A 13434-nucleotide genomic window follows, 5' to 3' on the forward strand; every position below is an offset into this window, starting at 1 on the left:
AGCTATCTTCCTTCTTTTTTCCCTTTGAGAACCAAGGTCCGAGACACACGCACCGCTTTGTTAGCCAGGCACCGCACGGCGCTGGTTGCAAGTTATGACCATTATTCTCTATGACTATGACCCAAATTATTGTTTAGATTTATTTATTATACAAATGTTTACAGCATTGGAAAACATAATACATTTTTGTTTGACCTCTTGCACAGCATATATAAAAAAAAAAAAAAAAGATTTTCATAAATTTTTGAAAAAGATCCAGGAAGCTGCAAGGGGGATGCTAAAGAGCCGCATGCGGCTCCGGAGCTGTGGTTGCCGACTCCCGCACTAGGCCAACACACCCACCTTACTCCCCTCACTGACTCTGGATAAAAGCTTTGTTTAATTCAAGGAAACCGACTAATTTAAATGAACTTCACCAATTCTGACAGAAATAGTGTTTGAATATCCAACAGAATGAGCATGTTACCTCATGACATTAACCCTACACCTGTTTGCTTGAGTGTGTGTCTTTTATATATGTAAATATGTATGTTTAGATTCTGGAAATTCTGGAAAAGTTTTCTGCAGCCCAAGTGCTCCTTTATTCATGAGATCTCTGTTGGGGAAAATCCCCAAAACCCTGAGACAGATACATTTAAATACGACAGTTTATAGACTACATTCAGTTTGATTTGCATGAGACATGAGCAACACAAACAGGATCTAGACCTGCATGATCAGCAGACGGCTTTAGTTTTAACTTCTTCTGATTCTCTGCTGACCCTTTTACAGCTCATGCGTCTTTTCTTTGTTTTTTTTTTTCACCTCCTTCATCTACAGCATCACAGCTACTGCCTTGATGAGGCTGTCTGAAGGTTGAATTTTTGTAGGATGGATTTTGTGTTGGTTGTGAAGCTAACTGACTGATTCACCTTCATTCTGCTGATGCTTCAGTCTCATTGTAGTTTCCCAGTGTGGTCCCCATCAGTGGGCCGCTGTGCTCGGTCCAGTTGGACGAGCCTCTGAACAGTACGGTCCCTTCAGCTCCACAGGCTTGTCCTCTGTTTGCCGTCTATGTGTTCAGCCTACACAGCTTACGTAACGTTAAAGGGACACAAAGGAGCGTGGAGGCCCAGTCATGCATCGCCAAGGGAAGTGAGAGTGCGAAAAAAAGCATTAACCCTGAATAACCAACAGATGTTTTTTTTTTTGTTATTAGACATTTCTCTACTCAGTTGTGCTGCTTTCTAGAGTTTGAAGTTATTTTTTATTTGTGTTGTTTTTAATACTTTGAAATTCACAGCGGTCTAATAAAAACAAACAATAAAAAAACATTTTTATTGGGGGGAAATAAGGCGAGGAACTCTCTGTTTTGCTGTTTTTCTGTGAATTCCATTCATCGCATGTCTTTGGTATTGATTTTCTGAAATAGGATGAATTTGATATTGCAGGGTTTTTATTCTACTGACAGAAACGCATAAATTAATGCTTATCCATTCTAAAGTGAAACTTTACCGCCTGCAGCTCAAATTGGCTGTTAATCCTGGAAGCTGCTGCTGGGGGTTTGACTCCTAAACCCAGTATTTCTTTCCTTTTCTTCCCGTTTCGTGTCTTAAAATTGTAAACCGTGTCCTCTAATGCCACTTAATGAAAAAAATAAAAAAAATTAAATAAAATCTAGGTTTAAATGTAAAAGTATTGGAACTCAGAAAATTATTACCTAATGATTTGTGGAAGTTACACTCAGATACACCCTAATAAAACCCAAAAAGGTAAACATTCTGCTTCCCACTCTACAAGAAAACCTCTTGCTCATCAGCTGATGTAGTGATATCTGGTTTTATGTTTTCTTTCTATTTCTTTAACCAGGTTGAAAACATCCTTCTGAACGACCAGGGAAACTACGTCCTGTGTGACTTCGGCAGCTCCACTCATAAGATCCTGTTGCCTCTTAAAGACGGAGTGACGGCCGTGGAGGATGAGATAAAGAAGTAGGTTCCTGGACTTCTCCTTAATGTCACCTTTCTATTGTTTCCCTGTGAGATTAAAGCTCATTTATATATCAGGTCAATATACCTGATTATCATTGAAAATGACATTTTTCTGTTAATTATTTCAAAAAGTAAAACTAGCATATGGATACATCACACAGGAAAAGTTTTAATACTAAATAATTAAAACCCAAAGTTTAGTTTCTCTTATAAAAAGAACAATAAATTAGTTTTTGATGAGAAATCTTCTGTGCATTATCTTAATAAGTGTGGGCATGACCTAATGTTTGCAAAGGGATGAATAGCAGCATTTTAATGAAAAAAACTTCAGTCTTTAATAAAGACTGAAGGTGTGAACTGAAGCTGTGGTTAATGCTTCAGCTGCATAGGCTGGGCAATAAATACCATAAACATTTTTAATAGGCTTTATTTTAGAAACCTTTTTATTTGATTTCTTGCAACGTTCTAATGATTTAGGTGCTTGGATTTGGGGTTTCCGTTAGTTTTTATTGATGAACTGTAGCACAGGGAGCAGATCCTGGCAACCTCAGAATACTCCGAACAATCCTGCGGCTGCAAACACAACCTTATTGACCCTTTGCAAATCGTGGTTTATCAGGTGGTTACTGCTGCTTGCTCACTCTGCTGCTTTCCATTGTATTCATATTTACAGAGAGTAAAATCTCAGAAGGCTGGTCAGCTCTGGCCTGTTGGCTTTCCCACATTTACAGCAGGAATAAAGTGCATCGTGTGGTGCTTATCAGCGGTTTATGGCTGTGTGTAAACCTGTCCTCTTCATGGTATTATTCAGATAAAAACCATCAGGGTTTTCAGCTGTGGTTGTGAGGACTCTTGCAGATCTTTGCTGTATATAAACCCTTTAAGGGTTGACATTTCTATTTAAAGATATCTGTTAAGGTAAAAATCATCAACAAGCTAAGCTCTATCTCCACCCTGCTGTTTTGGGCTATTTCCAAAGTCACTGTGCTTCTTTTGAGCAATAAAAAATCACTAATAAATGAACTCACCTGCCTTAAGGGCTGGTTATCCTCCTGCAGCAGTGTGTCGCAGTGAGCTTGTCGCATTTATTTTTGATTTATGCCCAATTTTGAAGCATGGTCTGCTCTATGTTTTTACACGCCACAACGCAAAAGGGACAATCACGCACCAGCTGTGGGTCTAGATACGATCGAGGCAGTGAGGAAGTTTGTGCGACAACAGAGGGATGTGAGGGTGAAAAAGAGCGGGGATCCAGGTGGAAAAAGGGTCCCAGCGTTCTTGCCCACCTCGCTCTTCCAGCTGATCCAACTTCACAAGTCGTTTTCCACAGTGGCGGTCATACAAACACACACACAGATGACCTGGTTTCTGAGTATAAATCAGCCTTTATATTGAACATTACAGTTACCTTTAATGTTTTTACCTTCTATTTGTTTCTACCCAGAGCGATTCTGCACAGCTCAACATTTCTATTTATTATTTTTTCTATCTTTGTTTCTGGGATTGTTGACCAGAATGTTTAGGAAATCATCTTCACCCTTTAATTGCAGTCATAATCTTTTCTGGATATTTGTGCACCATAGGAAATAGAATGGATGATTTCATGGTGTCCCTTGTGACCGCATTAGAAAGTTTCAGTTTAATAAGCAGACCCAGTCATCACTAAACCCTAGAGATGCTCACAGATATGAGACTAGAAAGCTGTAAGCAAAGTCAACCACTCACTACATGAGATGCTAAACGTTCACTTTTGGCTTTAAAATCGAAAACCACTGAAATGATGTGCAGTTTGGTTGTTTCAGCACAAATTTATAAATCTTTACACATTTATCTTTTAAAACATGGAGTCAAAGATAAGACTGATAATGATTTTTCAAATGCTTTTCAAGTTTCAGAGCTAGGGCGGTTCTGTGTCTGCTGAACCTTTTCCGTCGTTTTGGTTCCTTAAAAACTTTAGAAGAGAGACAGGCCCACAGCATCACAGATCCTTCACCATACTTGACAGAAGGTGTCAGGGTTTTGCTTAGACAGAAGTTGGCTACTCATTTCCTATTTAACTGCTGTGTTGTCCTTTCTTATCCATTTAGAACAGCAGCTTTGACAACTAAGCTTGTTTCACATCATATTTTTCAGGAAACAGTCATGGCAAGACTTTAAGAAAATGATAGAGAATACATTTTATATATTGTTTGATTTATTTTATAGGAATTCCTAGTGATGTCATTAAGTGCAATAGAAAAACAATCATTTAAAATGAGATTTTCTTCCGCCACACTTAATAGATGTGTTCAAATGTTGGATTTTTTTTCAGCATTAAACACTTGAGAGGATGATTTTTTTTTAAGATTGTTTAGTCATCTGTGCCGTGTTGACCGGATCATCTGATGCACGACTCTCTGCAACTCTTGTTAATTTAAAGTCATTATTGTAAAAGGAGAGGATTTACTGTTGTGATGTTGACCCCGAAAGTTGGAAAGTACTGGATTTAAACCTGCTGTCGTCAGCACATCCGTACTTGGATGACGTTTCTTTGTAGTGGCCAATAAAAAAGTTCAAAAATGAAACAGCAGCATTCTTTTGATCAACAAAAAGAAGAAAAACTGCAACAAAAAATATGTTTAAAAAAGATCAGCAACAGTGATAATAGATAATGTTGTAACAGAACCATAAATATTAATTTCTTTTGAGGCTTCATTTGTTTCTCTAAAAATTTCATTTTGTTATTGGTGCTTATATGAAGCAGATCAGGCTTCATGGTCAAGAATGTCTTCAGGTCAGTTTTGCTTGGAGATCAGAGATAAGTGAGAAAACAAGGCTGAACGTTGACCCGTCACTGAAGGTTTCCTGTTGCTGTATCTCCCAGGTACACAACCCTCTCATATCGGGCCCCGGAGATGATTAACTTGTACGCAGGAAAAGCCATCACCACTAAAGCTGATATCTGGGTAAGCTCTGACTCTGTGTATCTCTAGTGTAACCATGTGATTGGTTCCTGGGTGTCACTCTGACCCAACAGGTTCTTCCTCTCTCCACACACCCTGGGCCTTTTACTGACTCCTGTTCTCTGACAGCCTCTCCTCCATTAAGCAGCAAACCAAAGCTCTGTCTGTTTTATCTCTGCCTCACCGTTTTCTCACTTTGAGATCAGGAGGCCCAGCCCTTCATATGGTTTAAAAGGTGCAAAAACAAAGACAAACCGGGCTTCTAAAAAGTATGCAGTGCATATGGACACTGTTTGTTTTGCAGCTTTGCATAAGAGTAGAAAATCCCCCCCATGTTTCTCACTTCCTGTTCTTTAGCCACGTTTAGAAATTGAACAAACATTCTTTGCTTCCACTGACTTGAAGTTTTGTGTCAGATTTGTTGAACAGAATCATGGAAAATATAATTCCTCTATAATTTCTGAGGCTGTTGCCATCTGTTTACCAAAGGTACATGTAGCTGCTTCCAGATAAATAAAGAGCAACGACTTTCTGCATGTGGATTCATCTTTCATGCCACAGCGACATAAATAACATTTCTTCTGTGCTGTGAAGCTCTTTGCTGATGCATGGAAAAAGCTTCCAGCTTCAGTTATGCAAATGATTTCATAAAGTATGTAAAATCTGGTTGCCTGCACCACTTCTGATTTAAGCCTTTCTGTAATCACACACAGCAATCAAACATTTTAATCACACATTAGAGATCTCATTCAGAATCAATACAGGCTGTTAATTGAGAAAGTATGGATTTTGTTTAGTTAATTGGATAGCAGCGTTGGTGTAGCATGTTTAACAAACACTTCTTTCAATAATGCCGCCATATTACCGGTATTTATTAAATAGCACCTTAACAAACTGAACTAATGGATTAAGCCGTACAAGATTGTATAAACATGCTTTGTTCAATAAAGGGGCATTACTTTACTTTGAGTAGGTTGTGTCTGTTTTAAATTATTGCCCAGAGTTGAAGAATATTCTGGGCTTTATTTTCTGTTGCAGTTTCTAATAAGTTGCAGTGACTGGTTATTAGAATAGCTTTATTTGATCGTATTGATTTGGATAGATTCAGATTTTCATCCAATCAAACTGAGTCACTCTGCCACCTACTGACACATACTTCTACCTGCTTTATGTTTCAGGATGTGAAATGTTTTCTCTGCAATAGCTATGTCATATAAAAGGCTTCTCTTCAGGGAATCTTCAGGTTTATGCATTTTTCTCACTTTTGGTCAAGTAGAGGAAGCAGAGAGTGGTGAATGATAGAGAATGTTTCCACATTATTTCATATTCCGTTGCTTAAAAAAATATGCCCGAAGATGACAGGCATCCATTAAATGGCTTTATTTTGTTACTTACCTGTCCATCTATTCATCTATCAGATATTCATTTATCCATCTTCAGTTTTTTGTCCATATTTAAAGCTTGTCCCTTCTGGAAATGTCTTCTATAACATCAGAGCTGCTTTATTTACATTTATGAAAACAGCAAAGATCTGAGTAAACTTTAATCTGGCAAATTTAGACTTGATTAAGTAGAAACATATTTTTCTTTTTTTATTATTTGTTTCTGTAATCACGAACATGTTGATAACTGCTGCAGATCCCATCCAGGGTGTTTTCAGATTAAAGATGTTTTTCTGAGAAGAGATGTGATCTAACTGCAGCTTACGTTTGATATGACTGATCTCTAATTGATGACCTCGTTTGGGACTCGCAATAAGCAAATAATGGATGCTTTGTTTTTAATGGATTGCCTGTTTCTCCACAGGCACTCGGATGCTTGTTGTACAAGCTGTGTTTCTTCACACTTCCATTTGGGGAGAGTCAGGTGGCCATATGTGACGGATCCTTTATCGTCCCGGATAACTCAAAGTTCTCCACCAAGTTGCACTGCTTGATCAGTAAGTCCAGAAGCAGACCCACCACGGTCTGGACGATTATTGCGACTCTGATCTGATTAATCTCTCTCTGTTTACACAAATCTGTTTCTTCTACTCTGATTGTCTATTATAATGAGTGGAAGTCTGAAATATTTCCACTGTTTGAGCTGCTAAGCAATTCAACTGAAATTATGCAACCACAGTGATGTGGTGTGGTGTCGAAACATTTTGCTTTCTTCTCTCTCATTAGCTGGATTGTTGTTTGGGGGGGGGGGGGGGGGGTGTTTACAACATCTGCAGCTGGTTCGTGCTTCTTTGTTCTTTTTTTTGCACAACTTGTTCCTGTTTGAACCAGTCGAGGGCTGTCAGTCAAGACCGGGTCCTTTGAATTATTTCACTTCCCTAAACTGGAGCCTGCTGCTCAGTTTGTCAACTGAAATTTGGTGCAAAGGCTCCCCCATGTGGCGAAAGACATGAGCTGCATGTTAATAAACACACTTCACTGTCTTTCAGGATATATGCTTGAGCCGGACCAGGAGAAAAGACCAGACATCTACCAAGTGTCCTACTTTGCCTTTAAATTAGCTGGAAGAGACTGCCCAGTCCCAAACCTCTCAGTGAGTAACATCAGTAAACATCAGATGGGGTGTTTGTAATATCTGCAGTGGTTGACTGGGTCGGTTTTCCTTACTTTTTCCAGAACTCTCCCATCCCAACATCTCTTCCTGAGCCTCTAACAGCCAGTGAGGTGGCTGCTAAGAAGAGTATGACTAAAGCCAGGTACGTTAACTTTTCATTCCTTCCTCCTTTAGAGGAAGAGTTTTCTATCCAGGTTGATTTATTGCAGGAAGCAAAGATGATATGCAGTTTGGAAAAGTCTTAATGATTTTAAATCTCCATTTTTCTAAATCCGGTCACTCCTGTGATCAGTTTTGTTCTTATTCCTTTTCTTCTTTGTCTCCTTTTAGTTTATTTTTTTCTTTCTTTATGCCCTTCCTTGCCTCTTTTTCTTTCTATCTCCTCAGTTCCCTTCTTCCTTCCTTCCTGGTGTACTTCCTTCTATCATTCCTTCCTTTCCCTTCTTTGCCTGTCATATCAAGTTAAGTTTTGCACAGAGAATTTTTAAGAATCATGCAACGACAATCAGATGTGAAAAGAAGGTGACTTTTTGATTGTCTCCATTTTTCTCCAGGATAACCGACTCCGTGGGTCCAACAGAAACATCCATAGCTCCCAGGCAGAGGCCGAAGGCTGCAAACAGCAACGTCCTGCCTCTCCCCAACACAGTCACTCCTGTCAAAATGACCGTGCCTTCAGCACCCGTCAGCAACGGCCAGAAAGGTCCGTCAGACTGTTTTCTATATACGGTGGTAGCCATTAAAAATCTCCCCACTTTCCTTGATGGTCCCTTGGCTGCTATCCTACAGTTCCTTTTTAAACATCAATCTTTGACAAAAAAATTATTTCTGTCATGATTTGTGGACATTGCAATCTAAAGAGAAGCTCCATCTGCTGGTCAGACCCTGTAATTCATGAAAGGGTGGAGTCATATTAAAACAATGTATACAAGCCCAGGAGAAGGCCAGTGGCAGGAAGTTGAATGGGATTTTGCTGGGAGCTGCAGGGAAGTGGGCTGTCATTCGTTGGACTGGGGAGGGACATATTGAATGGCTGCTACTGTACCAACTATTTCCCCATTTAATAGCTTTATACCTTTGGTTGCATCTTGTAATCATATGTAAGCTTTGTTTTAGGATGCAGCTTTATGTTTTTTTTTGTTTGTTTTTTAATCAAACTCTTTATATTAAAGTGAGATCCTTGTTTAGTTTTAAAGTAATAAATGGTCCTTGTGTCTGTTCAGCTCCCACTCCTGGATCGGGGCAGCCGACTGTGCAGACGGCGCCCAGCAGCCAGCAGCACCGCGTCCTGCAGCAGCTGCAGCCTGGGGACCTGCGTCTGCAGCAGCTTCAACAACAACAAGCAGTGCAGCAGCAACATGCTAATGCTCAGCATCTGCAATACTTGCAGGTAATGTTGAGTTCAAAACTATATCGGTTCATCATTGACTGACCAGATCAATGATGATCAATGATGGTTTTCTAGAAATATTACTTCTTGCATTGCAAAATGTACCAGTAGGTGTGGTAGGGTATTAGAATAGTATTAATGTGATGCAGGCTGATGGTTCAGGCTGAATGCTTCCTGATAGGAGTGTGTTACACTAATAGCCTTGTGGTGAACTCATTCCATAAGTTCATTGATTTTGCAAAGGCTGTGGATGTTTTACATGCAGGTTATGTGCGCTCCTCATTAAAATCTGGGTACGATAGGTCGTTTTCTCTATAGACTTTTGTTACATTTCTGATTAAGCAGGAGGAGCACTTAAAGTGTCACCAAAACTAAGCTTTAAGGGTCTCAAATGCTTTGCAATGTAAACCAAAAACAGAGACTCTAAAAAAAAATGTAATTTATCGTCCTATGTGGTCAGAATAAATAAACATTAGTCAAGACTCAGGCAATAACTATTGGATAGACCGTGCCCATCAGTGGGGAGTTTCACGCGTACCAGCAGCAAAGGGACAGACAATAGAAAGTTGTAGATTCACACTTAGAAAGACAGACATAAACAAACAAGCTAAAGAAAAGCTGAAGAAAAAAAACATACCTTAATTTGGGCTGAACGATTTTGCAGAAAATTGTTCAAATTGCAATTATTTTCAACCAATATTGCAATATTATACCAATATTTTTATTATTTAAAAGCTTCCATGTCCAAAGTCCATTTTTGCAAGACTTACTGTAGCCTGTGTGTGGAAAAATAGTTCACTTCAACTTGCATGCAAATATCTGCATGCCACCTGGAAGCTTCTGTTTTCTGTTTTGTGGAAGGAAGCCCATTATAAACATATATTACCACCTATTGAAGGGCTGGAATGGAAAAGAAAATCAGTCTCTTAGTCTTGTTAAATGTAACGTGACCTAAACAGGGCCTCTGCAATTTTAAAATTGTTTTGTTTTTAATGCAAATACAATTAATTTCCCAGCCCTGCCTTAAAGTTACTGTATAGTATAACAAGGGTTTCGCTGTGTAGGTTAATTAAAAGATGTTAAAACTGTGCAGGTATGTTGGTGCACAGGAACAGCAACAAGCTATTTAAAAGAATGACAAACTGTCAATAACAGCAGATATGTACAGAGATGAGTCTGTTGGAGCACCGACGGTTAGAAAGTGTTAACAGCAGCTGGGAGGAAGCATCTGTGATATCGCTCCTTTGTGCACCTGGGGTGCAGCAGGCTGTCTCTGAAGGAGCTCTGCATCAGCTTCATGCTTGGGATGAGAGACGCTGTCAAACAGTGATGCTATTTTAACTCCACTCCTTCTGTCTCCTCCCACCTACAGTGACCAGGGGGCCTCCTGAGACAGAGCTGAGGGCTGGTTCATAAAACTGGCTTAGTTGGCCCAGTCTGGCTTGTTTTGTTGTTGTTTGTTTTTTTTTTTTTCATAAAAACCTTTCATCATTTTCATAAAGCTGCCTCACTCTGAGGTTTACTCGGCTGAAACACATCTACAGATATGTTACTGATTTACCTAACTGAACACCAGCTCTCCCACAAACATGGAATCATAACCTCACTGCTGCTTCTGTCCCAGTAGGGGAAAGTTTGGTGGGGGCAGCCCTCCCTCTATCTAGGTCACGCTTTCATTTTGTTTTGTTTTTTTTTGCAGCTGCAATATGATTATATGGCTATTTGAAGGTAAAAATCTGGCCTAGATTTCACGTCTGAATCTCAGCGCTGGTGTTACTTCTGACAAAGTTAAATGTTGAGGAAAAAAAGTTAGTTTTGTCAACGGCAATATTCATATTTTTTCCCAGTCAAATCCAGATTCTTGTTGACTAAAATGGGACTAAGTTAGGGCTGAAACAATGAATCGGATTAATCGTGATTAATCGATGATTGAAATAATCAACTAATTTAACATTCAATTAATCATTAACTGGAGTATAGAGACTCTATAACATGCCTTTAGCTGACAGAGCGACCCACTTAGAGCAGTAATTATACCAAATTGTAAAAAAAATATATAAACATTTTGAATTTAAGATAAAAAGATTTTTTTTTGTCCGTCAATATGCTCTATCCAGAACTCCTGAAGTGGAAAAGTTTAATTTCGCCTGGTTTGATTTTGTAAAAAATCTTCTTCAATTAACCGTTGGCAATACGATTATTAATTGAGTAATCTAAAAAAATAGTCGAATTAAAACAGATTAATTGATTTGCAAAATAGTTAGTTGCAACCCTTGACTAAATCTTAATTAGAAACAGTTCATAGGACTAAAACTATGATGAAACTAGACTAACTTATTAAAAAGTTGTTGAAATTGATTCTGATTGAATATCACAAAAAGTTAAATTAATCTTTGAAAATAGCGTTTATGATGAATGTAAAAAATTAAACATCAACGAAATAAACCTGTCCCATTATAAAAAAAAATAAAAAATGTTGCATCAATGCTGAAGAGGAAAATTCCTTGAAATGGGCGTTTTACAAAAAATGGGCTTATAAAACTCTTGCCAGGTGCCAGAAGCTGGTTTCTTTTGTGATTCAGATGTCTGCACCTTTTTATTTTGTTTCATTTCGTTTTTTCTCTCCCTTTCTTTACATAAACAAATGTAATAATTTGTCGTCAATGTTTGATGTGGAATATAGTGGGAAGTTTTCCCAGAGCTTCTGCATGTATGGAAATAAAAGCCGTTATATAAACTTTATGCTTTATGGACTGCAATAATTTTACTCACGATTTCAATTTAGAAGTTTTAGCAGAAATGATGGACAGATCCACACTTTTTATCTTAAGAGATATCTTAGAGATGCTGAAATGTTTGTCCAACATCTGTCAGTACCAACAGGCAGTGCAGCAGTCCCTGCAGCTTCAGCACCAGCAGGCTCTGCTCCAGCAGCAGCAGCAGCAGATGATGATGCAGCCCATGTATCAGCAGCAAGTCGCTCAGGCCCAATATGCTGCCTTGGTGAGTTGTGCCAAAGCAAAGATCCGTGATCTCCTTCCTATCGGAGATAAACACCCATCAGAATGAGCTTCTCTTTTTGTCCCGTTAAAGCTTTCTATCTAAGTCACGACAGAACTTCAGGGCAGATTTCACCCAAAACTGCAGTAAATAGTTTGATCAAATGACAGTGAAACACATGGAGGCGCAGCATGAAATATCACCGAGCTGCATATTTCATTTAATGTCAGAATGGCTCGAGTTTGCTTTTCTCTGCTCCCAAAACTGGCAGCAAGTCCTCCTTCACTCAAATCTCCCCCTGTCTGTGCCAAGCAGCATCAGAAACAGACGCTCAAACTTCCTACTCCGTCTCTCCAAACATTGAGCGAACTCGTATTTACGCAGCTCCTGAAACCAAACACACAAACACAGGTCTCCCAAATGTGCGGCGTAAGGGCGGCGCAATTTTTAGCCCATCTCTCCCACCGAACACGCACCATCTGCTTTATTTCAGAAGCAATCTGGTCTGAAAGAAGCCACCAGGGGATGGAACAGAGGGTGGAAAATCGAGCGCTTCCGTCGGCGTTTTGTACCGACATACGAAGCGGTTCACAGGAAAGGGGAGCAGAGCATCTCTGGGTTTTTATTCCCCAGATACCTGCTGAACATTTAAAGGCGGCTTTCGCTGTAATCTTAGACCTGTGCTGCATATAAAAACTCAGAGGGGTGGTTTATCCTCCTGATAATGTCGGAGCTAAATGTTAAAAAGCAAAAAAAACATGCCGAAGATTTAAGGAACAATATTCCTGTGAAAGGTTGAGGTGCTCCGTTTATCTGACAGGATCCTCCCTGCATGTTGAACTTTGAATGTATTCAGTTTCTGTTCTTTGACTTTCATTCCTTCGTCCCCCCCTCCCACCACGTCCCCAGCTTTCCAAAACCAGAACTGGTTTCTAACAACATTTCATCATCATCATTATGCACCATGAAGTCAATGGTCCGTCCTTCATTCCCGTCCCCCTCTTCTCCCTCTCTTCCTTCCCTAACAGCTGCACCAGTACCAACAGGCTTTTGTCCAGCAGCAGCAGCACCACCATCATCATCATCAGCAGCAGCAGCTTCCCGCTCAGCAGCCTCTTCCCTATATGTCTTCCCCTCTTGAGTTCCAGATCCCTCTGGCTTCTCTAAACGCCACCACGCCCACTGCTGGATCCGGAGCTGCACTTGGACCTGGATCTGGACCATCCCCTGTTGAAACCTCATACACTAACCCCAGGTAACCCTCAGATATCTGTAGACTGGAAATGAAGCAATAGAGCTCTTCCTAATTAAGGATTATAGACACTAAAAGAACAAATCTCTAGTTATCTTCAGTCTAATGAAAAATCCTCTCTTTTAGGATCAATACAATTGAAAGAATCCTTTGAGCAAAGAAGGAGTCTTAAAGCACAATCTGTGCTTTTTTAGAGGAGGATGTATAACATCCTGGTCTGCAGAGTATTGAGGAACTTTCTATAGAGTAACGTGGAAATTAAAAATGCTTGATTAGAGAAATGTGAGATGGAGATCCTTGATTCAGATTCCTTTAAGATGGAGG

The 13434-nt window shown here is 39.6% G+C and overlaps 1 protein-coding gene across 2 annotated transcripts in view; it reads left to right on the forward strand.

Moving 5' to 3' along the window:
- The window catches only part of bmp2k (BMP2 inducible kinase), a 62713-nt gene that overhangs the window by 34972 nt on the left and 14307 nt on the right, over positions 1 to 13434 (forward strand). For both annotated transcript variants that reach the window (XM_015373614.1, XM_015373613.1), the window contains exons 5-13: positions 1849 to 1970; positions 4834 to 4915; positions 6719 to 6851; positions 7344 to 7447; positions 7531 to 7610; positions 8023 to 8171; positions 8692 to 8858; positions 11733 to 11861; positions 12887 to 13113. In XM_015373614.1, the coding sequence (XP_015229100.1) occupies positions 1849 to 1970; positions 4834 to 4915; positions 6719 to 6851; positions 7344 to 7447; positions 7531 to 7610; positions 8023 to 8171; positions 8692 to 8858; positions 11733 to 11861; positions 12887 to 13113 (1193 nt within the window). The remainder of the gene's footprint in view (positions 1 to 1848; positions 1971 to 4833; positions 4916 to 6718; positions 6852 to 7343; positions 7448 to 7530; positions 7611 to 8022; positions 8172 to 8691; positions 8859 to 11732; positions 11862 to 12886; positions 13114 to 13434) is intronic.

The sequence above is a fragment of the Cyprinodon variegatus genome, unplaced genomic scaffold (assembly GCF_000732505.1).
Source record: "Cyprinodon variegatus isolate N-32 unplaced genomic scaffold, C_variegatus-1.0 Scaffold89, whole genome shotgun sequence".
Taxonomy (NCBI): Eukaryota; Metazoa; Chordata; class Actinopteri; order Cyprinodontiformes; family Cyprinodontidae; genus Cyprinodon; species Cyprinodon variegatus.